Genomic DNA, 26165 nt, shown 5'->3' with positions numbered 1-26165 from the left:
CCCAAGCGGGACGCATTAGAGCCATTCAGGACAACAAAGCCCCAGCTAATCTGACTGAACTCAGGAGCTTCCTCGGAGTCTGCAACTACTCCAGGCAGTTCATTGAGGAGTACGCTGAAATAGCAAGGCCCCTCACTGAGCTGCTTCGGAACGACACACCTTTCGTGTGGGACAGACCCCAAGAACTCTCCTTCCAGTTTCTAAAACAGAAGTTGGCGTCCGCACCCTGTCTGGCTTACCCAGACAAGGATAAAGAGTTCTACATAGAGGCTACTTTCTCCTCTCACTGCCTGAGCGCTGCTTTGAAGCAGAAACACGACCAGGACATGAGAGTTGTGGCATACGCCAGCAAGCCTCTGAGCAAGGTGGAACTCCAGTTCTCAGACTGCGAGAGAGCTCTCCTCTCTACAGTCTGGGCCGTCGAACACTTTCGTAGTTACATCGGTGGACAGAAAGTGATCATTGAAACGTGTCATCAGCCTGTCACCTTCCTAAACAGCCAGCGTCTGCGCGAAGGAAGAGTGTCAAACAGCCGCATTGCGACGTGGATGATGGTGCTCCAAGGATACAACATTGAGGTCAAGTATGGTCAGAACACCAAGCTAGCGCTAGGACAAGGGCTAGCAGGCTGCCAGCACTGTGACTCTGACTCCGTCATGGGCCCCCTGGACACACCTGCCGCAGTCTACCCAACCGCATCCAATCATCGCTACTTTGATGAGAATGTTTGCCAAGGGCTTTCGAAAGTTTACACTGATGGATGCGCCTACCTTCACGAAGGCCAGCTCCGTGCCGGGGTTGGAGTCGTTTGGGTGGACTGTGACACCAAGCAACCAAATCACTACCGGTTGGGCCAAAAGTCTAGTCAGTACGCCGAAATTGCTGCAGTGTTGATAACCCTCCAGCAGGCGGCAGCCTTGGACATCACTCAAATCGTCCTTTGCTCTGATTCAAACTACGCTAGACACAGCTTCATTTCTCACTTCCCCATGTGGAAGGAGAACCACATGAAAAACGTCAGGAACAGAGATGTGAAACACTCGGAGCTATTCCTAGCGTGTGATCTGCTCACCACCGAGAAAGGCATAATGGTCTACTGGAAAAAGGTCAAAGGTCACTCCAGGACCATAGGTCCGGAGAAAGATGGTAATGACGAAGCTGACCGCCTTGCTAAGCTCGGTGCTGACCAGGGAACCTGTTGGGAATTCAAAGACGAGTGGCTTCCACCCAAGGCCGTTCACGAGGTCTGCGCGATTACTCGTCGCCATGCTAAACAGGCAGACGAACCTCGGACCGTTGGGGTACCCGTGTTTCTAGGCAGACAACCACATGACGCGGACCTAGTCACCATGCAGGAACAAGATTCTGACCTGAAGCTCATCCGCGAGCTTCTCCAAAAGGGCCCGATGTCTGAACAACCATTACCACCTACTGGCGCAAGCCGAGATTTGGTAAACCTGCATCGTCAACTCGCGCACCTGAAACTACAAAACGATTTGTTAGTTTACATGCGTGACGATCACAGTCCGCCGCGCTGGGTTGTTCCACTCGACCACAGAGGAGTGATGCTTGCCTACGCCCACGACACTCCGGTTGGAGGTCACCGCGGAGCAAAAGCTACCCTCGCGTCACTGACAGAAGTAGCATATTGGCCGTCGATGTCCAAGGACGCACACAGCTATGTCCAAGGCTGCCTCGTCTGTGCCCAGTTTCAACCCTCCCAGCCGCTTGCTAGAGCACCACTGCAACGCAGGGGAATAACCTTCCCTTGGTCCCACCTGCAGATCGACTGGGTTGGACCGGTTCCCAAATCGGCAAGAGGAAACAAATATATGCTAACTGTAACTTGCAGTTTCACGAAGTGGGTGGAGTGCCTTCCAGCGCCAAACGATACAGCCGTCACAACCGCTGTACTGCTGATTAACCACGTTTTCAGTCGATGGGGACTTCCACTCTGCATTGACTCTGACCGAGGAACTCATTTCACATCCAGTGTAATGACGTCCCTGTTTGAACTTCTGGGAGTGGAAGTGAGATTCCACCTTCCCTATCACCCACAGTCATCCGGACAGGTCGAACGGATGAACCGCACGGTCGTCTCCATGCTCAAAAAGTACGTCTGCTCCACTGGGAAGGACTGGGACGTCAAGCTCCCTCTGGTCCTGATGGCCATACGGTCCACTCCACAGCGATCCACTGGGGTTACGCCCTTTGAGATGATGACCGGCAGACTGATGACTCTACCACTGCACCTCCTGTATCACCCAGAGGATGTCAGTGTTGCCACTGCCTATACCGCCCATCAGTATGTGGCAGACTTGAAAACACACCTCAGAGCTACGTTCGCGCACGCTCAGAAGAAACTGGAGACCAACGTAGAAGGCGCTAAAGCCTACTACGACCAAAAGACAACCAGCCGCGAATACGAGGTGGGTGACAAAGTATTCTACTTTCGGTTCGCCCAACCGGCACGCAAAGCTAAGAAGTTCCTGCCCTGCTGGTCAGGACCATTTGAGATCGTGGCAAAACTCTCTCCAGTTGCATACAGGTTACGCATCACCAAAGCGAGACAGGAGCCTGTCTACAAATGGGTGCATGCAAACCAAATCAAACCCTACGTCAAACCATCCCCGCGGGTACAGAGACCAGACTCCCCGCAGGAGGTAGACGTAGTCGCTACATAGTTCTATGCATGGAAATGGAAAGGGGGGAAAGTGCACGTTTAACCCACTAACATGTACTAACCGACAAAGAACCAAGCCCCCCCCCCCCCCCCCCCCCCCCGCCGTCATTTTCACTAACCAAGAGAAACTCCTCCTAGAACGCTAACAGGAAGTACTTACTAAAACCTTACAGGGTACTCTTGTAACTGTCAACCTACATTCTGCTCTGATTAATGAATCTCTACGTGCAATCAAGACTTTGTCTGAAACCATATATCAGGATATTGTGTACACATGAGTGGTGAGAGATTTGATGCAGGACCTGCTCAGGGAAGTAAGTTCCACGCTGGACAGCTTGGTTGAAAGTCGTATTTCCCCGTACTTGGTACCACTGGACCTGCTCAAAGTTAGCTTGACAGCTGCTACCCCTCTACTGTGCACCTTTCACAAATCCACCTAGCTTACAGCCTAGGTAGTGCAATTCCCATTCACGTTGATGCAGAAAATTAGAACTCGGTTTCCTGTTACATGTTCCCATAATTGTGACACCTCACATCTATAGGTTTAAGTCGATGCTGAACTTTGGTATTTGAAAGGACGGTAGGCATTTCCACTTTGAACTAGAAACCTGGCACTCCATCACCTCAACCTCGAACAGCATGATTCGGAGATTGAGATCATGGACGCTTTCCAGGGTTATAACTTTGCCTTCAATTTAGAAATTGACCAACAATTACTGATTGAAGGAACCAAATTTGTTAAGTTCACACAAACCCCGCGTGAACTTACTTTGACGCCCAAGACACTACATTGACACAGATTATACCACCTTAATCTGCACATTGGTCGCCCTGGGGATGGGATGGCTCATCACGGCCGTGATTTCCGCCTACAGGCGTGTTAAGAAACTCCAAGATAAGATGCACTTGCTCACCTACGGTGTGCCTCGTAACTGCGTTCGGGGAGACTCCAAGCGTGAATGTACCACACCTGTCTAAAGGGGGTGAGCAACATTTTCTTTATTATTTTGTAACCCTAAGAGTAGTTCTCACTTTAGTCTACCTCACATTTTATCTGAGTGTTGCATTATGTCACATTCTTTATAAGCTACACACTGAATGTATGACCTAAGAATGTATTTTATGAGACCTCAAGGTTGCTATGAATTTTCTTGGATGTTATATGTTTTTTTTTTTTTTGGGGTTTCTGTATTTTTGTTTCGTACTTGGTCACATATTAACTAGTGGTTATGTGCCGGCCCAGCTCAGTCTGTCAATGACTCTGTCTGACGCACCAGCACATTGTAGTACCTCTTAGTTTTATGGTCGTTGTTTTAGCCCAAAGACTGTCCTGATCCGCCCTTTGGACCAAAAAGGGGGGAATCTTGGGACCACATAGGTCAATGCGCGTTTGCGAACTATGGACTTCGTACATCACCGCGTGCTCCATAAACTGAACTGTATGGCCGGCGGTGAGATGCCTTTGTGTCCCCTCGTGGAGTTAACCGCCCACCGACCTTCCTCCTTCTACACTACTACCTCTCGCATGGACGACATCTTCATTGCGTACCACCTGCGTGAGTGGTTTCTTCTCTTTATGCGCGTTGGGGACTATCCCGTTTCCTATCCTCTTTGTGCCTGACCAGGATCAAAGACCAAAGGCGCCAGGATCCACGACAAAGACCAAAGACAAAGGCGTCCAAGGAGACCAACGTCCTAAGGGACAAACCCACCTGTGCTTCCGACAATCAAGTCGACCTACGTTCATGAGGAACAAACCCATCTGTGCTTCCGACGATCGAGCTTTGGGCGTGATCCCCAAAACCAAAAGGGGGAATGTTGAGGGTCTGACCTCATGAGGAAATTACTATGCAGTGATTTTCTCCAAAATGACTGTGCTTAAATTGCTCTGAAAAGCAAATAATCACATCAGCGCCAAGAAACTTCATTTCCCATGATGCTTTGCACATGGAAGCATTGGGTGATGTCACCGCCTAGTACCAGAAACACGTTCTGCGCATGTGCGGGAAGCCGTGGAGCTTTTCCCGCGAACTAAGACCATAAATCTTCAGCAGAGACAAAGAAACCTCGTTCTTTTGCCCAGGATACCTGGCGGTAAGGACACGCTTGTCGAACGCTCCGACAACTTGAGCACGCGGAAGCTCTAAGTGCCCAAGTTGAGCCACGCAACCGCTGGAAACCACTCCACCATTATCGGGACCTGACTGGGAACGAGCGGAGCTCCATTCAGCTCTCAGAGACGCTGTAAGTTGTCAAACTCAGCACAAAAGAAACTTCGTTCTCTTTGTGTCCAGCCCGTGGAGAAACACTCGTGGAGCCAAACAACGGAGAAAGCATTAAACCGACGGATGACGCTGAAAACTGCGGAGAAAACGGAGAACCGTCAAATCAAACAGCTGGGGACGCCTTGCTGCTCATCTGGTGATCAGAAAACTCATTTCTCTCTCTCCTTTTCTTCTCCCGTTTCCTCTATAGTCCAGAATAAGCAATAAAACCGCGCTATTGCTTAAAAAGTAGCTTCGTGTTTTCCTCTTTCGCTCCCAATTCGTCCTTCGGGTCATTTTGAAAGAATAAACTGCTTATTGATCATCGCTAATATCTTTAGTCGTCAGCTCTGGCCAGGCTGCCGACTCCTTTTAGATTAAATAATTTACAAGTGACCTTTTGTTGTTTGTTAACTTTTGAAGTGTTTGAGTTAAGTTTTACTGTGATTCTAAGCCACTAAGTGTTCGGGAAAGTAGAAAACTTTACACATCCAGGTCTCCTGTTGAATGCGAGGGGAGGGGAAGAGCCCCACACACACTCACAGCTCACTCCCCCCACCTACTCTGGGGAAACAAAGACCCATTCATCTCACACACACACACACACACTCACTCACACACACCACACAAACACCTTGAACATTATTTTGAATATACATCCTTTTATTATATCACATGGTTATTATTCATTTATGCCACTGTTTATTCATTTGACAAATTGTTAATTAAACGTTATAAAATTCAGATTTTCGTCTCCAGTAGCTTTGTTGTGTCGAAGAGAAGTCTCTGCTCCAAGGATTCTACGAACTTCAAGAAAGACTGATAAGAGTTTTGGATTCAATTTTTCCCCGGTTAAAGGGGAATGGTGCCCCGTATATCTAAGAATATCTTAATTAATTAATAAATCAGTAAATATTTACATATTTACAGAATTTATTGAAGAATCCAAAAGTAAGTTGAAGCTTACTAATTGTTCGCTCCTAATAACCCCAACATAGTTCTTACAAAAAATGGGTCCCAACATGGTTTGTGTGGCGTTGCCATAGTGTGACGTCATAGGCACAGATCCCCTGTCCTCTTTTTTGGAAATGGAAATATGGTCACCCTATAATAAACAAACTGTCCACCCGAGCTTTTGCACTGCACAGAGACGCTTCGCTGCCTACGACTTTGAACGTCAGTTGAGAGCGGTTGAGAGTCAATCTCATGCAGACTGACCAATGAAGAGAGGGCCTCAAGTTAAGAACCTCTCCTCATTGGTCAATCCACACGAGGTGGGTCAAAGGTTGGGCTGCATGGTGGCGCAGTTGTTAGCACTGTTGCCTTGCAGCACGGAGGTCGCAGGTTCGAAACTCGGCTGTGGCCTTTCTGCGTGGAGTTGCGTGTTCTCCCCATGCATGCGTGGGTTTCCTCCGGGTACTCCGGTTTCTCCCACAGATCACAATATGCCCTATAGGTTATAAATTGTAAGTCGCTTTGGATAAAAGCATCTGCTAAGTAAATAAGCTTAAACATAAACATACCCTGAGCGGGTTACGTGATGTCAGGCATTCAAGTATTGAGTATATTTACTGTATATTACAGTAAAATATTCTGTATGTGACCATATTATGGTGATCCTTGGGTCGTGATGATGGGGCCCTTTAATATTGTTGCCCAGGGTACAACAAAGTGTTAATCTGGCCCTACCTATAACCCAGTTGGTTTTGTTTTAATTCAATTCAAAATATTTTCTGCCATTTTCTCTGTCTAGAGCCAAAGCGCATTCCTCCTCCAGTATCACCGAAGCCTCGCGGGCCTCCGACAGCTCCCAAACCCGGCAAAGCTGTAGCGTCTCCAGTTACCATGAGCCCGGCTGCAGCCAGTCCCACCTCGGCCCCTAAGCCTTCCTCTGTAGCCCCTCTTCCAGCTCTTGACACCCCCTCCGGCCCCTGTCTGTCTCCGGGACTCCCTCCTACTTCCCCGTCTCCAGCTCAGAGTCCCTCCACTCCGTCGCCTCACCCCGTCAAACCTCCTCGCTCCTCCATCGCTGGCCTCACTATTGACCTCCTGGGAGGAAGGGAGGTGGAGGAGGAAGAGGAGGAGGGGAGGAGAGAGAAGGAGGCAGAACCCGAGGAAGCCTTTAAGGAGGGATGGAGCGAAGGAGGAGATGGTGGGTCACGTGGAGGAAGGGGAGAAAGAGGGAGAGATTCAGAATCGTTTGGAGGAGACCAGCGCCTCCTTGGCTGCAGCTCTGCAGGCTGTAGAGCACAAAATAAAGGAGGAGGACAAGCCAAATGAGTGAGTATGAAGTCATGCTAGAGAGTAGAATCAAATAGAATCCTCTACATAGGATGTCCGGGTAAATAAAACACATCACATTATCTTTTTGTTTTCTGAAATAAACAAGTCTAATATGAAATTTCAGAAATTAGGTCTGGATGAGGGGCAAAAATCTAGAAAATCATCTTTACTTCCAGATTTCCCCCTTTACATTACCTAAAACTAAAAAACTCAAATGAAGAAAACAGTCATTGTCCAGATAGTCTAATCGATTTTTACTTTCTTTATGAAGCTCCATGGCAGCCATGACACCTAATAAAAACATGATTTCTCATGTACTTTACTGGTCTTTGTAAAACGTCATTCTCCTATAAAATGAAAACAATTGTAAAACATGAGTTTTTTTAAGTATAAACAATAAACAAAAATCATGATTTATATTATTATTATGGGATTTATCATTACTTTTTGTTGATCTTTACAATTAGTCGACTCTATTGTATGTTTCTGAGTTTGTCAGGTGTGCGTGTGTGAAAATAGTGAATGTCAGCCATAAACTGAATCTTAAAGCTGCTTTCCATCAGTGGAGGAACTCACCTCCACACTTGACTCATTGATTCTGTCAGCATATTTATCGAAGCCTCAATAAAAGCTAATTATTCCATTTTTCTTTTTCAAAATTTTCCAGCCAAAAAGGAACCGTCTCTATCCTGGATGACATCGGCAGCATGTTTGACGACTTGACAGACCAACTGGATGCAATGCTCGGCTGATCTCCAGCCCCCCTCCCCCTGACCCATCCCTCATGACATGTAGGTGTGTGAGAAGACGGCGCTCCCAAGACTAAATGCTGGCGCTTTGGGGAGCTCGTGTTTGAGCGTCTGGCCCTCCCATGTTAAGTGCTTCCTGAGTAGCCTTGAAGAGGGAGTCCTCTTTATCTGGTGCAGTAGCTCTGGCTCCTTCTCCTGATGCGAGGAAGCTGCTCCCACACAACCTCTGACCTCTGCAACCCAGCGCGTTACCTCCACCCAGCCTCAGACTGCTGCGTGGACCGAGAAGCACAATAATTCATCTCAACACAAAAAAGGCTGGCTTAGACAAACTTTCGGGTGCAGTCTTAAGAAACTAAGCACACTAATTGTCTCAAAGGCAAGTAGACGGAGAGATGAACAAACACGACACGCTCTGATGAGGATTTTTAAAAGCACACTGAAACACAGACCGCTCTCTTTGCGTCCGTCTCTCCTCTAAAATATCAAAAGGATTCATTTTTCCAGATGCGTCGTAGCCTCCGTTTCTCCTCTGTACGAGTGGAGGCCAGTGGTTCGCTGGACTTCCTGACCCGCGTGTCGTCTCTTCTCACGTTGTTGTTGGTGCTCTTGCTGTTATTGTTGGTGTTGTTGTTTCGAGCGTGTGCGTAGTCCCTGCTTTTTGCTCATGTCAGTGTCCTCCTGCTCGTACAGTACGTAGTTACGCTAAGGATCAGACCAGCTATGAATTCTTAAGACACTTGCACATAAATCAGATCGCCGGTGTTCATCTCTACACATGAAGGTTTTATGCTTTATAATAATAATAAGAGACCAACACGCGTGAGGTACAACCAGTGGCGGTTCTACATGGAATTACTCCCAGGGCGAGGCCCCCTTTGAACCCCCCCCCCCCTCTCCAATAGATCTTTATCATGATCCATAATATTTTAGAATTACCTCTGTAATTGTAATTTAAACTGACAAAAAAACTGTAGACTACCAAAAATGCCAACTTTTACAGAACAAATCATGTAAAAATAATCAGTGCAGCCATCTGCAATAAATAAACAGGATAGTTAGTGGTGACTGGGGAGTTTTCTTCTATTCAATTCAAGTTTATTTATATAGCGCCAAATCACGACAAGAGTCGTCTCAAGGCATTTCACGTAATAAATATTCCAATTCAGGTCAGTTCATTGAGCCAATCAGAAAAAATGTTTCCTATATAAGGAACCCAGCAAATTGCATCAAGTCACTGACTAGTGTCAATGACTTTACAGCAATCCTCATACTAAGCAAGCATAAAGCGACAGTGGAGAGGAAAACTCCCTTTTAACAGGAAGAAACCTCCAGAGAATCCTGGCTCAGTATAAGCAGCCATCCTCCACGACTCACTGGGGATTGAGAACACACACACACACACACACACACACACACACACACACACACACACACACACACACACACACACACACACACACACACACACACACACACACACACACACACTAATGTGTCTATAGTTATATTGTGATTTCTTAGTAAATATTCTATTTGGTGAGAGATAAACTTTATTATATTTATCCTAGTGGATCTATAATTAAACAGATAAACTAGTAGTAGCACATCCACTGTCAAGGAAAGCAAAAAGTTATTATCAGGAGAGGGAGAAAGTTTAAGTGGTTAGCAGCAGTGTGCTAGACAATAGCCCCCTCCATGAGGCCACCACAGCTCAGCAGAACATTGTTGTAGCTTCTTCTGGGGAGAAAAACAGAGAGAAAATAAAGTTAACAGCTGAAATAGCAGAAAATAATACAGTTAAAGAGCAGATTGTGGAAGAAAGCAGTAGAATGTGAAAAGTGGTCAGTGTATCTTCCAGCAGTCTAAAGCCTGGTTTATGCTTCTCCGTCAGCTCCGCAAGGGACAGATACGCACGGATTAACGGAAGCGTTTTGCTCTCGTGCTTCTCCGTCTCCTGGAGAGTGTTGCAAAGCAATTGCCGGGCAGGACAACAGAGGGTGCAGCGCTGTTCTGTGGTATCCTGCCATGTATCGGTCCAAGATCGTGTGTTTATATTGTGTTTTTGGGTATATAAGAGACTTTTAACACGGACATATTTGTCTCTCATTCTCCCACCTCTTCATGCGCTCCCCACCTCTAAACCCACGTTTCCTGTCATTTCCGTCCACAAATAAAACGCTTGCTGCGCATCTTTTCACTCCTCCAGTCACGGGATTTAAACGTTCATATTTTTAGAGTTTTTTCGCGAGGTATTCTTCAAGCTTCTCCATGTCTGCCGCTAGTTAAACTCGGCTCTCTTTGCAATGGCGGCGCTGTAAACAACAGCTGCGTCCTGACCAATCACAAGCTTGCGTAATCCGTCTCGTTCGACGGATGTTTAAAAAAGTGGGCTCGACTCCGTACGTACTTGCGTGCCTGCCGAAGCCCTACGCAAGGACAGATAATGGCGTTGAGTGTCTCCGCACTGACGCAGACGGAGAAGCATAAATCAGGCTTAAGCCTATAGCAGCATAACTACAGAGATAACTCATGATAATCTATCCTATTTAGATGGAGGCATGTTGGAGTCAGGACAAGGGAGAGCCATCTTTACCGACTGTACACTCCACCTCCCTCTACTCCCCCACTTGTCCAGATTTAGGCTAACATCAGATTTTAACCATAGGCCTTATCAAATAAAAATGTTTTAAGCCTATTCTTAAAAGTAGACAAAGTGTCTGCCTCATGGACTAAGGCTGGGAGCTGGTTCCACAGGAGAGGAGCCTGATAACTAAAAGATCTGCCTCCCATCCTAATTTTAGATATTCTGGGAACCACCAGTAGACCTGCAGTCTGAGAGCGAAATGCTCGGTTAGGAACGTATGGAACAATCAGATCACTGATGTATGATGGAGCTTGATTATTAAGAGCTTTTTATGTGAGAAGAAGGATCTTAAAATCTATTCTGAATTTAACAGGTAGCCAATGTAGGGAAGCTAAGACAGGAGAGATATAATCTCTCTTTTTAATTCTCATCAGAACTCTAGCTGCAGCATTTTGGACAAGCTGAAGACTTTTAACTACATTCTGTGGACTTCCTGAGAGTAATGAATTACAGTAACCCAGTCTTGATGTAATAAATGCATGAACTAGTTTTTCAGCATCTCTCCTGGAAAGGATGCTTCTAATCTTAGCAATATTCCGAAGGTGCATGGAAAAAGGAAATCCTACAAACCTGTTTAACCTGGGATTTGAATGTCATGGTCAAGGATAACACCAAGGTTCCTTACTTTGTTCTCGGAGATTAATGTAATGCCATTCAGGTCAGGTGATTGGCTAAGCAATTTCCTTTTCTGGATTTATGGTCCAAAGATGAGAACTTCCGTCTTGTCTTGATTTAAAAGCAAAAAGTTTAGAGTCATCCAATTTTTTATGTCCTCAAGACAAGCCTGTAATCTACCCAACCGATTAGGTTCATCAGGGTTAATGGATAAATATAACTGAGTATCGTCAGCATAACAGTGGACGTTTATCCCATGCTTTCTAATGATTTTACCAATTGGGAGCATATATATAGTAAAAAGAATTGGTCCAAGCACTGAACCCTGTGGTACTCCACAAGTAACCCTGGAGTATGAAGACGATTTGTCATGTACATTTACAAAATGAAATCTGTCAGACAGGTAGGATTTAAACCAGCCTAGCGCTGTTCCTTTGATCCCTACAACATGTTCAAGTCTTTCTAAAAGAACATTGTGATCAACTGTGTCAAAGGTAGCACTGAGATCTAACAAGACTAGAACAGACACAAGATTCTTATCCGAGGCCATGAGAATATCATTTGTAACTCTCACTAACGCAGTTTCAGTGCTGTGATACTCTCTAAAACCAGACTGAAATTCCTCAAACAGAGCATTAGTGTTTAAATGCTCACATACTTGGATGGCCACTATTTTGTCCAGGACTATGGATAAAAATGTAAGGTTAGATATTGATCTATAATTCATTGGGTCATCTGGATCCAGAGAAGGCTTCTTAAGTGAAGGTTTGATTACAGCAACCTTAAAATCTTGTGGTACATATCAATTTACTAAGGATTGATTTATTATATGTAGAATGGGGGCAGTAACCAAAGGAAATGCTTCTTTAAATAATTTGGTTGGGATTGGATCCAAAACGCAAGTTGAAGGTTTACACTGCAAAAATTAGCCATCTTAAAATAAGCTAAAAAATAGTTGAATTTAGTCTAAATGACCTTAAATTAAGTGAAATAATCTGCCAGTGCAGCAAGATAATTGCACTTGGTAAGACTTCTTGAAATAAGAAAAAATATCTACACTTTAGACAAGTGACAGATTTCTTAATACAAGTAGTGAAACACTAATTTCAAGTGCAAAATTAAATAAAATTAACTCAAAACTAGCCTGTTGGTGCTTTTTTCAGTTTTTTATCCCTCTCATGTTGAGATGAACAATCTTGGAACAAGCAACTGTACAAGATTAATCTTCTGCAATCAAGAATCATTAATAGGTTTTGTTTTAAATCAAGACAAAGAATTTATAATAAAAGAAATTAGGCACAGGGTGTAATAAACAACCTTTATTTGAAATTTCTTTTCAAATGTCAAACATTTTTCCAAACATCGCACAGATCAACGACTTTCTTAACAAATCTTAATTTTAAGCGTATTGTTTTGTATTCCTCTAACACATGAAGAACCTCAACATTTCATATACTAAAACTTTGTTTTAAGATGAACATTTTAGACACAGATTTTTTTTTGGTAACGTATACAGTGTCAGGAAGAATCTAACAAAAAAAATTAAGAATGTAGTTGTAAATGTCTACATCACAACCTCTAAATGTTGGGCAAGAACTTTTCTGAACAAACATGACAGTCTAGCTTGGACAGTGCTACTTCTAACAAAAACTTTTCCACTCTGCCATGGCTTTTTTGTATGAGCCTGTGGTGTCTTGCTCATGGATATTGTCCTTTAAAACTTCAGTCTGAATGACAGACAGAAGGGTTGCCACACACTTTGGATAAGTGAGATGCAGGGTGTAGCAGTATGCCATTAGATACAGCAAACCTTGACCGAGGTCTTCTTTTGCAAATGTGGTGATGGGAGTGGTTTCCAGTGCCACAAGACAGGATGACCCATCAAACAGCAAAACCGGGCCCAAGAGGGATCTCTTCTGGAGGTACATGGCTGGATCTTCTGTTGGCTAAAGAAAAAGGACAAATTATTTCTTCATGGTAGAACAGAGAATCTGAAATGTTACTGGTGCAGTCCAACTACTTGAGACACAATTGCTGTCCCCACATGACTGACCATTTAATTTTAATTACTTTGAGACTCTGTCTAATACTAATTTTAATTACATTACATTATATGAGAGAGAGAGAGAGAGAGAGAGAGAGAGAGAGAGAGAGAGAGAGAGAGAGAGAGAGAGAGAGAGAGAGAGAGAGAGAGAGAGAGAGAGAGAGAGAGAGAGAGAGAGAGAGAGAGAGAGAGAGAGAGAGAGAGAGAGAGAGAGAGAGAGAGAGAGAGAGAGAGAGAGAGAGAGAGAGAGAGAGAGAGAGAGAGAGAGAGAGAGAGAGAGAGAGAGAGAGAGAGAGAGAGAGAGAGAGAGAGAGAGAGAGAGAGAGAGAGAGAGAGAGAGAGAGATGAAAAGTCCCCACCATCCTGTTTATTCTGCATCCTGCAGCACTACGGATCAGAACCGCTGCAGATACGAGTCACATTACTGCTACAAGTCTGCTCCACACACAGGAGCAGGAAGTACAGCAAGCCGTTGTAGTGAACATAATTTAAACTGTATTATTGCCAACCCGTACATAATAGACATGCCATCATTGCATTGTTAGCAGCAGAAATTAAATGTTGTTACCATTTCCAATACAAATGCATGTTAATGAAATACATTATATTTTACTGCATATATTTATGTGTCATTTAGACTAAGATGAGTGTTATTAATACAAACCTAAAACGTTACTGAAATGTGGGTCAAATATATAAAAATATTTTAACTATAAATATCAGATGGTAAAAAGGAAATAAACACTAATCTAATGCATATTATTGAGCCTTTCATAATAAGAGTCTGTTATTTCAGCCTGATCATTTTGATGTTTTATTTCATATTTTTTAGCAGCAAACCAGTTTTGTTTCACTTGAAACGTTGTCAAATGAAATATTCAATTAATCCACAGAAGCTTAGATTCAAACACTTAACGATAACATATTTGGCTTTTAAAAAATTGAGGCAGTTGAATGCACAGAGTATGTGGTGGGGCATGGTCAGGATGGTACCACCTCTGCCTCAATTTGAGTCAGGAAAAACCCTGCATGTACAAAATAAAACCACTTGCAGACATTCAACAGATATGAGAAAACTAACCTGAAGGACATGAATTAATGCCTCACTGGCATGTCCCAGCTTCTTGGGGGGTACAGCTGGTGATGGGAAGAGCATGGGGAGTGCCCTGAACAGGGCTATGTTGTGTTTCACTGGAACACAGTAAATCAACTTTTAGTTCAACATTACTCTGCCTAAATCTGATTGACAGCTTCATCTTGAGTTCACAAATAATCCCGTGCCACCATTAACAGTCCTGTATTTTTCTAAATACCAGAAAGCATTATTTTGTACACTCATTTGACAAAAATTGTTCATCTTATATTATAGGTCTAGACATTCAAGAGTCAATCACAAGAGCATCGACTCCGCAGCTGACTGGATCTCAAGCCAGTCGGCACTTGCTTACTGCCTGAATTAAATAAAAGATTGTTTCTATGTTATTATTAAGGATTTGAGCATGCTCTCGTGTCCTTGAATGCACTGGCAGGAGATCCATCTGGAGCTATGCTGTGATTTGGGATCCATTGTGGAGCGACAGATGAACCGCACAAATCCGAATCCAGTCCATATTCTATTTTACAACTAGAACCCTCCAGAACCTCCTCTGCTCCCCAATCACACGCTTCAAGGTAACCAGACTGAATGACAGCTCAGAAGAGGCTGCACTCTCAGACATTTCCAAATAAAACAAACACCAGGCAGATCGACTTCTTAAATGTAAATAACAACTCATTACTCTACGATGTATTCAAATCTATTTTTAATTTATTCCCGACAGGAACCTCTCCTCTGTCCCGACTGTGTTTATAACCTCTGCAACTAGCTTGGTTCTTTTGCACTTTGGCAGCCAGTGTCTCGATCTCGCAAGTTTTCTTTTTTCTGGGTAGAACACAGGAATCCCTTAATGTGCTGAGGACGTAGCGTGACCAAATATGGTTAATTGAGGGTGTTTCTGTATATAAATGACTGAACAGACATGAGCACCTGGGTATGCATGTGTGATTTTTAATCAGACGAGTATAGAGGAACGTGCGTACGAGAGGCCACCGCATGTTTCATAAATCAGGATTTTGACTGTTTGTACGATCAATCTAAATTTCTTTCATAGGAACGAATTTAGGAATATTTCTACAAAGTTTTGGTGAATGAGGCCCCAGAATCCTAGCAGTCACAAAGAGCAATATAAATAAAATTATAAATAAATTTAAACACTGTAGACTATTTTTATGGTTTGTTGTGTTTAATTTTAAATGTAGTTGATGTAATGTACAGAAAGGTCAAGCTTCTTGTCCTTGTTGCCCCTCGAACTTATCAATGTTCAAGGACACACAGTGCACTGTCACATCCACTCTTGCCGGATCCACTCCCAGCAGAACCAACCGGACTCCACCTCCTATCAGGCCTCGTGCCTCCGGCACCCGCCAACATTCCCTACGCCACTCATAAAAGCCGGAAGCATTCTTCCAGACGCCGTCAGTCATCGAGGGTTCTTCAAGCTCAAGACTAGAGCCTCTTTTACCTTAACAGACTCTAAACTCCTTGCTCCGATCCGGAGCCGAACCTCCTGCTCCTCTCTGGAGCACACTCCACCCACACCTGGAGCAGCCAGCTTCTTCCTGCCTCCCGCTCCATCGACTCCAGCCGTGGGGTAAGTCACCATCCGTGACAGGGCTCAGTCATGCTGTCACAGACGGTGAATTACCCCACGGCTGGAGTTGGAGCGGGAGGCAGGAAAAAGCCAGCTGCTCCAGGTGTGTGCTTCCGAGAGGAGCGGGAAATTTGGCTTCTGACGGGAGCAGTAGGTTCGACTCCTGGCCTGATGGGAGGTGGAGTCCGGTTGGTTCCGGCAGGAGTGGATGTGACAGTGCATCCCAGCTATCATCTTTTTCTCTGAGAAAGTTTGGTCTCCTCAGCTTAAGAAATATTTAACTATATACTTTATTAAAGAGGGGTCATCTGACATTCTAACCAATATGGTACAATTATTCCAGTTTCATCAGTGTTAACAATATACATAACGATAATCATACTTATATCTGTAGCAACAGTTACATGGTGTGTGGATGACAGCACAATGACTAACCTTCATCCAGGTTCATGGGTGGCTTCAACACCTTCTTCCAAACACCGTAAAACTGAACCGTGGAGCAGAAGTCATCCCATCGCTTCTTTAATTCTGTCAGGAATGTGCAGTTGCCTTTATCCAGGATGCGCCTCAGCTCGTCCATCACCTATAGTGAAAGAAACAAAAAAGTATATGCTTGCTTTATGGGGAAGAAACAATAAAAAATAAGCCACTTACATTGTGAAGCTCCTTGAAACATGGGTATGCCTCGAGAATCTTTCCGGCTCTTTCCTCTTCTTTCAGAACATCACTGTCAATGAAGGCTCGTCTTGATTGAAACTCAAGGTCAAGGATTTGCTGGACAGCGTCTTGGTTGGGCTTTGGCTTCTTATACATTGCCTGCAGAGTCTTGTAATGCCTGGCCTGCGTTACTCGACTATCCTTGTCAGCTAAAAAAACATAAAAAACATTTAAAAAACATAGGAGAATCTCCAATCTCAGAATCTATGTGAATAAGGATTACAGAACATAGTTAAATTAAACAACTGTGAGCATAAACAATCCAGTTACTCAGCAGTTTACACAGATGAATATATTTTGAAACACAAGGTTGACATACCATTTAGAATCGATACTGTAAAATAATCCAATCCATCCATGATTTCCTTGTGTTCCTTTCAACTGTGCCTTTACCTGGAGGACAGAAACAACCATCATGCTGTGCCATGCAGATAAAAACGGAAACTGCTCTAGACTGGTTTTAAAAGTCTAGTGACCACCTGTCATGGATCCAAAGTTTAGCACCAAAAGCATCAAACATCTCTTATGTTTTTTATTGGGGTTGAACTGTATTTTGATCATGTGTTTCAAATAATATTAGTAATATCAATTTCACAAGAATGACTGAAAAAAACCTGTTGTTTTTATTCTTAAAAACAATTATGAACTGTTGATTTTCCAAATTCTTTCATTCATGACTTTTTTTTTTCACCAACTGAAAATAGTTCACTGAAAGCTCCATACACCTTACACTCGTGTGTAATCTTTCCAGCAGGATGAGTGACTTTCTTTATCCAGGGTTTCTGCAGAAATCAGCAAAACAAATTTAATGCTTTTTAATGCCATTTTAATGCCATTTTTAACCTTTTTAATGCCATAAAGAAACACACATGAGAATCCACGGATATATATGTACATAAAAAAATCCTCTGAGAATTCAATGTATTATAATGTACCCTGAGATAAACAACAAAAAAATGTATGCCTGGAACATAGCAAATACATAGTTGCATGGAAAGTTACATGTTATTGAACATGCTACAGCATTTTTTTCACACACAACAGGATTAATGCATGTGCCTTAGCTCACTAGTTTTTGATTCCAGCTCTGACTCAACATCTGTCAGTTCACTGCATTTGTCCCTGTATCTCTTCCTTAGAGTATTAGATTTTGTTATCATTTGAGCCATGAGCGTGCTCGGTTTATTTTCTGCCTGTTCAGCTAGTTGATCAGCATCTTTCTGAAGGCTGACACACACCACCCATAATATCTCTTTTTCTTTTTCAGCTGTTCTAGATGAATGGAGCGCTCCACATGCACTCTCAGACATGTTATGGCTTCTGTTTCTATAACTTCACATGCAGACATTTGAGGTTTGCCAGAAAGGAAAGCTGGCCTGTACACTTTGCAGGGCACAATGTCATCAATGAAGAAACCCCTGTCTACCATGATGACCATCTCTAGTTGTAGCATTTTCAACACACCAGATTCCCAGGTTAGTCCTTTCCTTTCTGGCAAAACTCAAATGTCTGCATGTGAAGTTATAGAAACAGAAGCCATAACATGTCTGAGAGTGCATGTGGAGCACTCCATTCATCTGGTCCAAGAACACAAGCTTTTTGATTGTTATTCCCCTCCTTGCATTTGTAAACAATCAGCTATATAATGTGGTTTTTCTCCTTACCAACTTTTAAAATAGCCCACTAGTGAAGGCCTGGGCAAAGACACCTGATGTCTGAGAACCTCAACATATGTACGGCAACCACACTGTATATTTACACACTTTCATAAAGAAGCTGCATATCAAGCTTTCATTCAGATGACCTTCAACAGTGCTGCACCCTGCTGAGGGACATCCGAGTAAAACCTTGAGATGGCCATTTTCTGTTCACTAACTTGCTTTAGTAAATCCTTACTTTGGTTAAATAAATCAGTTGTTGAACCCCCCACTCCTCTGTTTGGTCTCCTTTCTTATTACAGCCCACCACTTCCAGTCTGGGTTGTAACAATCTGCAGACAGATTTCTGAGTATCTCCTCCTTTGGTATACAGATCCTCACTGAGCCAAGTACTGTGAACAGTTTCTCCATGATATTATCCAGCAAGGTCCCGTTTTTGTCAAAACAAGGGTGAGGTAATGAAAAAATAGAAATATTTCATTAAATTAACATTTAAATTATTTATATGAATCATTAAAATAAATAAAAAAACATGTTTTGAAATATATAAAGTGCACCAAACTTGACTCAGTCCATTCAACAATTCTAAATGGACAATTATGTAACTCATCAATTAATTATTTGAAAGGATAATTTGTCAATTAAATGCTGAAAAAAATAAACAATACATTAATGAGGCAAGAACTTTTTAAACTTGAACATACCTACACCCACAAGTCTATTTTTACCTGGAGTCTCCTCTCAAGAGTGGCTGAAGTAATATTACTACTTTGACAGAATACAAATTCTCTCTCTTTCTCTCTGGAAGCCCCACTCTAAGGGCCTTTGCAGTGTATTAGTGAGTCATATATTATACAACCACAGTCATAAAGTTTTCAATCAGTAGTTTTATTTCAGTATGTATTTTTCCAGTATCACAAAAAATATTAATTTTATATGGTTAAAATCATCTAGCTTATGTGCACTTTTTAAAACACTGCCCAGCAAACATTCGGACGTTTAATGACAGTTGAACGGTCACAACTGTAAAATAATATCACAGGAATTAGGAAAAAATTACACAACATCTACTCTATTTGCCTTGCCCATACTCGAACCTGGATCCTCTGGGGGGAGAGTCACCAGCTCTACCAGCTGAGCTATGACAACAACTACTGAATATCAGATTTCTTTATATAGATAGGTAGAGGGTAAAGTGCGGGGTAAACTAACCAATCAGAGGACAGAGAAGATCTGCCACAGGCCATGCCTCCAGAGTGCCAAAACCCCTTACAGCCGAGCGAGCAGAGTCAGAAACCGAGCACGCAGAGAGCCTGCCGAGCGCGCAGAGAGGCTGCCGTGCGCGCACGTTTTCCTCTGCCGTGTGCTCGTTGGCAACGCGCGCACGCAGGTTTGTCACTTGTGCACATCCTTGTGCGCTCACAGACACAGTTTGCTCCCTCTCAGTGCACAAATGACCTCTCGCTATGTATATTTTCACTCGTGAGTCCCGTTCACACGCGCGATGTGGACCCAATCCGCGTGCACGTGTTGTGGCACGCCTCTGACGCCATACCTGTCTGTTTTGTGTCCTGTGTGGAGTCATTGTTTCATTGTCAGCGTGCGTCCTAATAAACCTGTGAAGTTAATTCTACCTGTCTGCCTGCCTGCTTCCTCCCCGGTCTGGATCCTCGCCTTATCTCCGCTCCACTCCGCAGTACGTCGTGACAGAATGACTCCACCCGAACCCGTTGATGGATCCAGCCGGGAGATTCTGCCTTGGGAGAATCTGCTCCAGTGGCTTACCCCGACCCACCAGCCGGCTTCTCCGTCTCCAGGCCCAGCTCCGCCTCGCTGCCGCCGCCGGCATCGCCGACCTTCGGCCGCGGCGTTCCTCCCTGTCCTCCCGGAACCGGAGGCATGTTTGGACTGGGAGCCGCTGCCAGATCGCTCCAGCTATGGGGGCACGAGGCTGGCGATCTGTACCCCCGGAGTCGGTCCACGGCGTGGGGAGAGACGCCGGAAGCCACCGCAGCCCTGAGCTTCTGGACGGAGCTTCGAGCCCGCCGCTGGCCGTGCACGGCGTGGCAGTTCGGACACGCCCCCGGCCAGACCACCAGTCCCGTCTCCTGCCGAACCGGAGCCTCCGTCGGTTGCAGAGGAAGGAGCAGCAATCGCAGCCCGGCTGATAGACCAACGGGCGGAGCTCGACCGGTTCCGCGAGCTCCTCAGCCGCCAGGGGTCTCACCTGGATGCTCTATCCTCCTCGTCTCTGGGCCAGAGGAGCGAGCGCGGGATTCACCCAGCAGATCTCGCTGGTCAGCGGACTGAGCTGGCCCAGCTCCGTTGGGCGCTCAGCCTCAGGGAGCTAGAGTTGGACAAGCTGACCTCCCGCCTCTCCTCATCGCTCCAAGCTCTCCTAGCAGCGGCCCTGCTACCGACCCAAAAGCAGACGGTACCGGATCCGGACCAAAACTCGGCGGTTCAGAAGTCGAGGGACCAGAAGCTGACTCCTCCGGGCCCGAAGTAGACGGTTCCGGTTCCGGTCCAGAGGTCGACCGTCCGAAAACCGAAGGACCAGAAGTCGACGCCCCCGGACCCGAAGCCGACGCCCTCGGACAAGAAGTCAAGGGAAGTCGACGCCCGTTCCTGTTCTGAAGTCGACGCCCGTTCCTGTTCTGAAGTCGACGTGTCCGAAGGCGCCTGTTCTGAAGTCGACGTGTCCGAAGGCGCCTCCTCTGAAGTCGACGTGTCCGAAGGCGTGTCCTCCGAAGTCGGCCTGTCTGATGACGTGGCCTCCTCCTCTGATGACGTCGCCTCCTCCTCTGAAGTCGGCTCGTCTGATGACGTGGCCTCCTCCTCTGATGACGTCGCTTCCTCCTCTGAAGTCTGCTCGTCTGATGACGTCGCCTCCTCCTCTGAAGTCGGCTCGTCTGATGACGTCGCCTCCTCCTCTGAAGTCGGCTCGTCTGATGACGTCGCCTCTGAAGTCGGCTCGTCTGATGACGTGGCCTCCTCCTCTGATGACGTCGCCTCCTCCTCTGAAGTCGGCTCGTCTGATGACGTGGCCTCTTCCTCTGATGACGTCGCCTCCTCCTCTGAAGTCGGCTCCTCTGATGATGTCGCCTCCTCCTCTGAAGTCGGCTCGTCTGATGACGTTGCCTCCTCCTCTGAAGTCGGCTCGTCTGATGACGTCGCCTCTGAAGTCGGCTCGTCTGATGACGTCGCCTCTGAAGTCGGCTCGTCTGATGTGGCCTCCTCCTCCGAAGTCGGCCCGTCTGATGACGTGGCCTCCTCCTCTGATGACATCGCCTCCTCTTCTGAAGTCGGCTCGTCTGATGACGTCGTCGCCTCTGAAGTCGGCTCGTCTGATGACGTCGCCGTCTCTGAAGTCGGCCCGTCTGATGACGTCGCCTCGTCTGAAGTCGGCTCGTCTGACGACGTCGCCTCGTCTGAAGTCGCCTTGTCTGACGATGTCGCCTCGTCTGAAGTCGCCTCATCTGGGGATGCTCTCTGCACTCAAGAGGTCGACACTCCGTCCAGCCGGGCGTCTCCACGGTTTCCGGTTCCGATGGTGGTTTTGAGGGCCGCTCCGGCCCAGCCTGCAGAGACTTTGTCACCGGCCCAGCCTGCAGAGACTTTGTCACCGGCCCAGCCTGCAGAGCTCCTCTATCATGGACGCAGACCCTCAAGGGTCCGTCCTCGTCTCCTCCTCTGCCGCTGGCGCCGGCCTCCAAGGGCCCATCGCCTCCTCTTCTGCCGCAGGCGCCAGCCTCCAAGGGCCCGTCGCCTCCTCTTCTGCCGCAGGCGCCGGCCTCCAGGGGCCCGTCGCCTCCTCATCTGCCGCAGGCACCGGCCTCCATGGGCCCGTCGCCTCCTCTTCTGCCGCAGGCGCCGGCCTCCAAGCGCCCGTCGCCTCCTCATTTGCCGCAGGCCCCCGGACTCTGCTGTTCCCTGCCGCCTCTCCATCGGTCCCTCGGTTCCTCTGGGCCCTCCCTCCGGGTCCCCCTCCTCCCGCCCTGCTCCTTGTTCCTGTGGGTGTCTGGGATCCGCCCTTTGAGAGGGGGGGGGGGGGGGTGTACTGTCACACCCTGTCCTGTCTCCCTGTTTAGTTCAGCTCTGTCTCGTTAATTACCCCCACCTGCCTCTTGTTTCCCAATCACCTTAGCTCCCGGTCCTCCTGTATTTAAACCCTGTCTGTTTTGTGTCCTGTGCGGAGTCATTGTTTCATTGTCAGCGTGCGTCCTAATAAACCTGTGAAGTTTTTTTCTACCTGTCTGCCTGCTTCCTCCCCGGTCTGGATCCTCGCCTTATCTCCGCTCCACTCCGCAGCACGTCGTGACACCCTCCCAGAGACAGCACTGTCCTCAATGTTAACCACCAGTCTCATAAAAGTGTTCCTTCCTTTCCCCTCTAGAGAAGACGACTATTGATAAAATAGAACCGGAAAAAGGGTTTAATAAAAGAGCTGGAAAAGGTTTAATAAAAAGAACTGGAAAAACAGTAGCAGGCTAAGATCTGTGAACAAAACACGCATTGTTAGTCCTATTCTAACGAAGCACAAAAAATGCTATGAATGTTGTAAACCAGTACCTCATCGGCCGACCGCTTGCCAATGTAAATTCCCGGTTGTTCACCCCTCAGTCCTGCTCACATTTCATAAAGAGAAACCGATTAAGGAAAAAACCTTTAAACTAAAGCAAAGCCAGATCACTCACCACTTAGCTACACCCACGTCTGCACCCAAAGCGAGGCTTTCGACTTTTGCGGCTAGACCCCAGCTGCCCTAATTATAGCAGCCCTCTAACTACACACCTGTCCTCTCCTGTGTCAGCGGCATGACACGTACAACCAGAATTACTTCCGGGAACTAAGGTGACCCGGTTACACTGGGCAAACAACACTAAGATTAATAAACAAAGAGGTCATCCAACACGTGGGTAAATAACAATAAACAACTAAACACAAAGCGCCGGGACTAAACCGGGTAAAAGGAAGGAATTTGGAGGAACACCAAAAACTCCACCAAAAGGGTGAGCTGAACTCTTTTACGAGTATGCTAGTGAAACACAACCAAGCTTGATATTTCGAGGAAGGATAATCTAACCACATAGGTATCAAACGAGACTTTAACGTCAGGTTTTCTAGGAAGGAAAAAGAGGAACACTCGCTCTAACACCAGGCCTCTTCTAAGCTTCCCTCCTCGAATGTCAGAAGGAGCTGCCTTTTAACAGGGAGCGCACTGATTGAAATGAGCTGCACCTGGCTCCGTTAGAGCCAGGAGAGCAAGATGTAGCGATGAGGCCACCTTGTGGCCACCAAAATAGACAGCGTCTGTTACACCCCACTACAATGACCTTATCAGTATGTAGCACCAAATCAGATAAAAAATCAGAGATCTGATCCAAAAACTCAGAGTAAGGGCCTGGTGGACGATATAAAACTACAAACAAGAGTGGTTTTACAGTTTTGCAATCTGGATTAGGAAAACTAAGAATAAGATGTTCGAACGAACTGTAGCTATTAATTGGTAAGGGACTGATTAATAAGTCCGAATGAAAACTGGTTGCTACCCCTCCTCCTCGCCCTGTACTTCGAGCAATATGATGATTTAAATAATTTGAAGGAGTCAACTCGTTTAAGCTAACATAGTCCTCTTGCTGCAGCCAGGATTCTGTGAGAGAGAGCAAAGAGATCTGATTATCACAAATCAAGTCATTAACTAACAAAGTCTTAGAAAAAATGGATCTAATGTTCAACAACCCACATTTAATTTTTCTAGTTTTCTGCTCGGTTGAATTTGTTCTAATATTTATCAGATTTCCATGATTTGCTTTATTAAGCCTGATATTCAATCTGTGTGATTTTGGCCGTGGGCAGGACACTGTCTCTATGGGGTAGTGGGTGGGTAACAGTACAGAAGCTGCAGAGGGGTGGGTTAAACTACGACTCTGCTTCCTGGTCTGGACCCTGGGTAGTCATGGAGGACTAATAAAACTGGCCATGTTCCTAGAAAGAAGAGCTGCTCCATCGAAAGAGGGATGGATGCCGTCTCCCCGCATCAGACCAGGTTTTCCCCAAAAAGTTTTCCAATTATCAATGTAGCCCACGTTGTTTTCAGGACACCACCTAGACAGCCAGCAGTTGAAGGACAGCGTGCGGCTAAACATGACGTCACTGGTCCGATCAGGCAGGGGGCCAGAGAAAATTACGAAGTCCGACATTGTTTTGGCAAACTTGCACACCGAAGCAACATTAATTTTACTGACCTCCGATTGGCGTAACCGGGTGTCGTTACCGCCAGCGTGGATAACAATCTTACTGTATTTACGCATATCCTTAGTCAGCAGTTTCAGATAAGATTTAATGTCGCCCGCTCTGGCCCCAGGTAAACATTTAACTATGGTTGCTGGAGTCTCTAATGCCACGTTTCTGACTATGGAGCTGCCAATGATCAGAGTCGGCTTGTCAGTGGGTGCGTCACTGAGCGGGGAAAATCTATTAGAAAGGTGGACGGGTTGGTGGTGGCCCACGGGCTGAGTTCTATGCTTCCTGCATACCGTCACCCAGCCGGCCTGAGGTCCCGGCTGCTTGGGTTCTGCTGGAGGGTCGCTACGGGATGGTTCTGAGCTAGTTAGCCCCGCGCTAGCTAAGTAGCTACGGCTGTTTACGGGCTTTTCAACAGCGCAGAGCCGGGACTCCAATTCCGACACCCTCGCCTCCAAAGCTACAAAAATGCTACATTAATTACACGTACCATTATCGCTAAAGGAGGCAGAGGAGTAACTAAAAATCTGACACAGAGAGGAAGAGATAGGAGACGGAGAAGCAGAGACAGAAGTAGCTTTGTTTGCTTGTAGAGTTGTTTTATTTATTATTATGTGAACATGATCAACATGTGTTTGTTGTTGTTCAGGCAGGCCACAGGCCACAGCAAGCATTTAACAAATCCGTGTTTGAATCAGTAAAAAACGATTCAAGGAATTTTTTCAAACCATTTGAATATTCGTTCCAATATTTCAGCCCTATTAGCTCTGTTAGCAAATAGTTGACCGAATTTAACCGTTAAAACCCCAGTTAACTGGTTCAAAAAATTGAAAACATGCATCATGAGAGCGTACATACCTTTATCTTTCTCCTCTTTTTTCTTTTTTTTTTCCTGAATCGGGCACCTGGCTCTTGACTCAATAAGTTTCCTTTAGTCAGGACTAAACAATTTGTCCTTGATGGGGGGGTGGGGGTGGGGGGGGGGGGGGGGGGTGGTGACCACAAAATCATTTTGTTTTTCCTTTTTTATTTGGTCATTTCACACAATTCAGAAAAACCTGAAAGAATGATAGGCCTGTGTTTATGATATTATGAATGAAATGTGCGTTAAATAGAAGAACATCAAGATGTGATTGACTATAGCCATGTTACAGGTGATTCAGCCTCTACCTGCTCATTTCATTTGGGAAAGACCCAGAGGTGAATTCCCCCGCTGCACCCCTCCCCTTCCTCTTCTTCATACACGCACGGTACACGTGAACATTCTCATTCAGCAGGAGCGCCTGCAGCTGCAGGGGGCGCCAACTTGCCGTTTCCAATCCAGACACTGTGATATGACAGATAATAGAACACCTCGGTGCGGCGCAGATTTCTTTTTTTATTTTTTACTCAGCGCTTGTGCGCCCCTTTTGTGTCATGAAAAAATGCCGCCCCGGGCAACTGCCCTGTCTGCCCGTGCCTAAAACCGCTACTGGGCACAACAGTGATTTCAAAAATATATTTCTTCACATTTCAAGGCTTTATATAGCCCATCCAATCAACATTAAAACAGGCGCTCCTAAAGCGCCC

The 26165-nt window shown here is 45.7% G+C and overlaps 2 protein-coding genes across 3 annotated transcripts; one reads left to right on the top strand and one right to left on the bottom strand.

Moving 5' to 3' along the window:
* Positions 1-2775: 2775 nt before the first annotated feature.
* On the top strand, positions 2776-9047 carry LOC107388824 (uncharacterized). Its single transcript, XM_054744909.2, has 3 exons — positions 2776-5104; positions 6701-7227; positions 7898-9047. The coding sequence occupies exons 1-2, from the start codon at positions 5032-5034 to the stop codon at positions 7225-7227; spliced, it is 600 nt and encodes a 199-aa protein (XP_054600884.1). The 5' UTR covers positions 2776-5031; the 3' UTR covers positions 7898-9047.
* Positions 9048-12881: 3834 nt separating this feature from the next.
* LOC129163730 (uncharacterized) lies at positions 12882-25494 on the bottom strand. Of its 2 annotated transcripts, XM_070550090.1 has the most exons (7): positions 23048-23065; positions 22923-22975; positions 22603-22755; positions 16630-17474; positions 16411-16558; positions 14367-14476; positions 12882-13187 (listed from the first exon to the last, which is right to left on the bottom strand). In XM_070550090.1, exons 4-7 carry the CDS (start codon positions 16786-16788, stop codon positions 12882-12884), a joined length of 723 nt encoding a protein of 240 aa, XP_070406191.1. In that variant the 5' UTR covers positions 16789-17474; positions 22603-22755; positions 22923-22975; positions 23048-23065. The 2 variants fall into 2 exon arrangements, with proteins under 2 accessions (XP_070406191.1, XP_070406190.1); XM_070550089.1 differs by having other exon boundaries at positions 22923-25494.
* Positions 25495-26165: the final 671 nt, after the last annotated feature.

This window comes from Nothobranchius furzeri, chromosome 4 (genome assembly GCF_043380555.1).
Source record: "Nothobranchius furzeri strain GRZ-AD chromosome 4, NfurGRZ-RIMD1, whole genome shotgun sequence".
Taxonomy (NCBI): Eukaryota; Metazoa; Chordata; class Actinopteri; order Cyprinodontiformes; family Nothobranchiidae; genus Nothobranchius; species Nothobranchius furzeri.
The sequence above is the reverse complement of the archived record's forward strand: the minus strand, read 5'-3'. Positions and strand labels throughout refer to the sequence as shown.

Excerpts from the sequence above, each read along its gene's own strand:
- LOC129163730 (XM_070550089.1), bottom strand. The coding sequence starts at position 16,788 with ATGTATAAGAAGCCAAAGCCCAACCAAGACGCTGTCCAGCAAATCCTT. Across the intron at positions 16,559-16,629 it reads GTTTCAAGGAGCTTCACAAT|GTGATGGACGAGCTGAGGCG; the intron begins GTAAGTGGCTTA and ends CTTTCACTATAG. Across the intron at positions 13,188-14,366 it reads CATTAATTCATGTCCTTCAG|CCAACAGAAGATCCAGCCAT; the intron begins GTTAGTTTTCTC and ends CTTTTTCTTTAG.
- LOC107388824 (XM_054744909.2), top strand. The coding sequence starts at position 5,032 with ATGACGCTGAAAACTGCGGAGAAAACGGAGAACCGTCAAATCAAACAG. Across the intron at positions 5,105-6,700 it reads GACGCCTTGCTGCTCATCTG|AGCCAAAGCGCATTCCTCCT; the intron begins GTGATCAGAAAA and ends TTCTCTGTCTAG.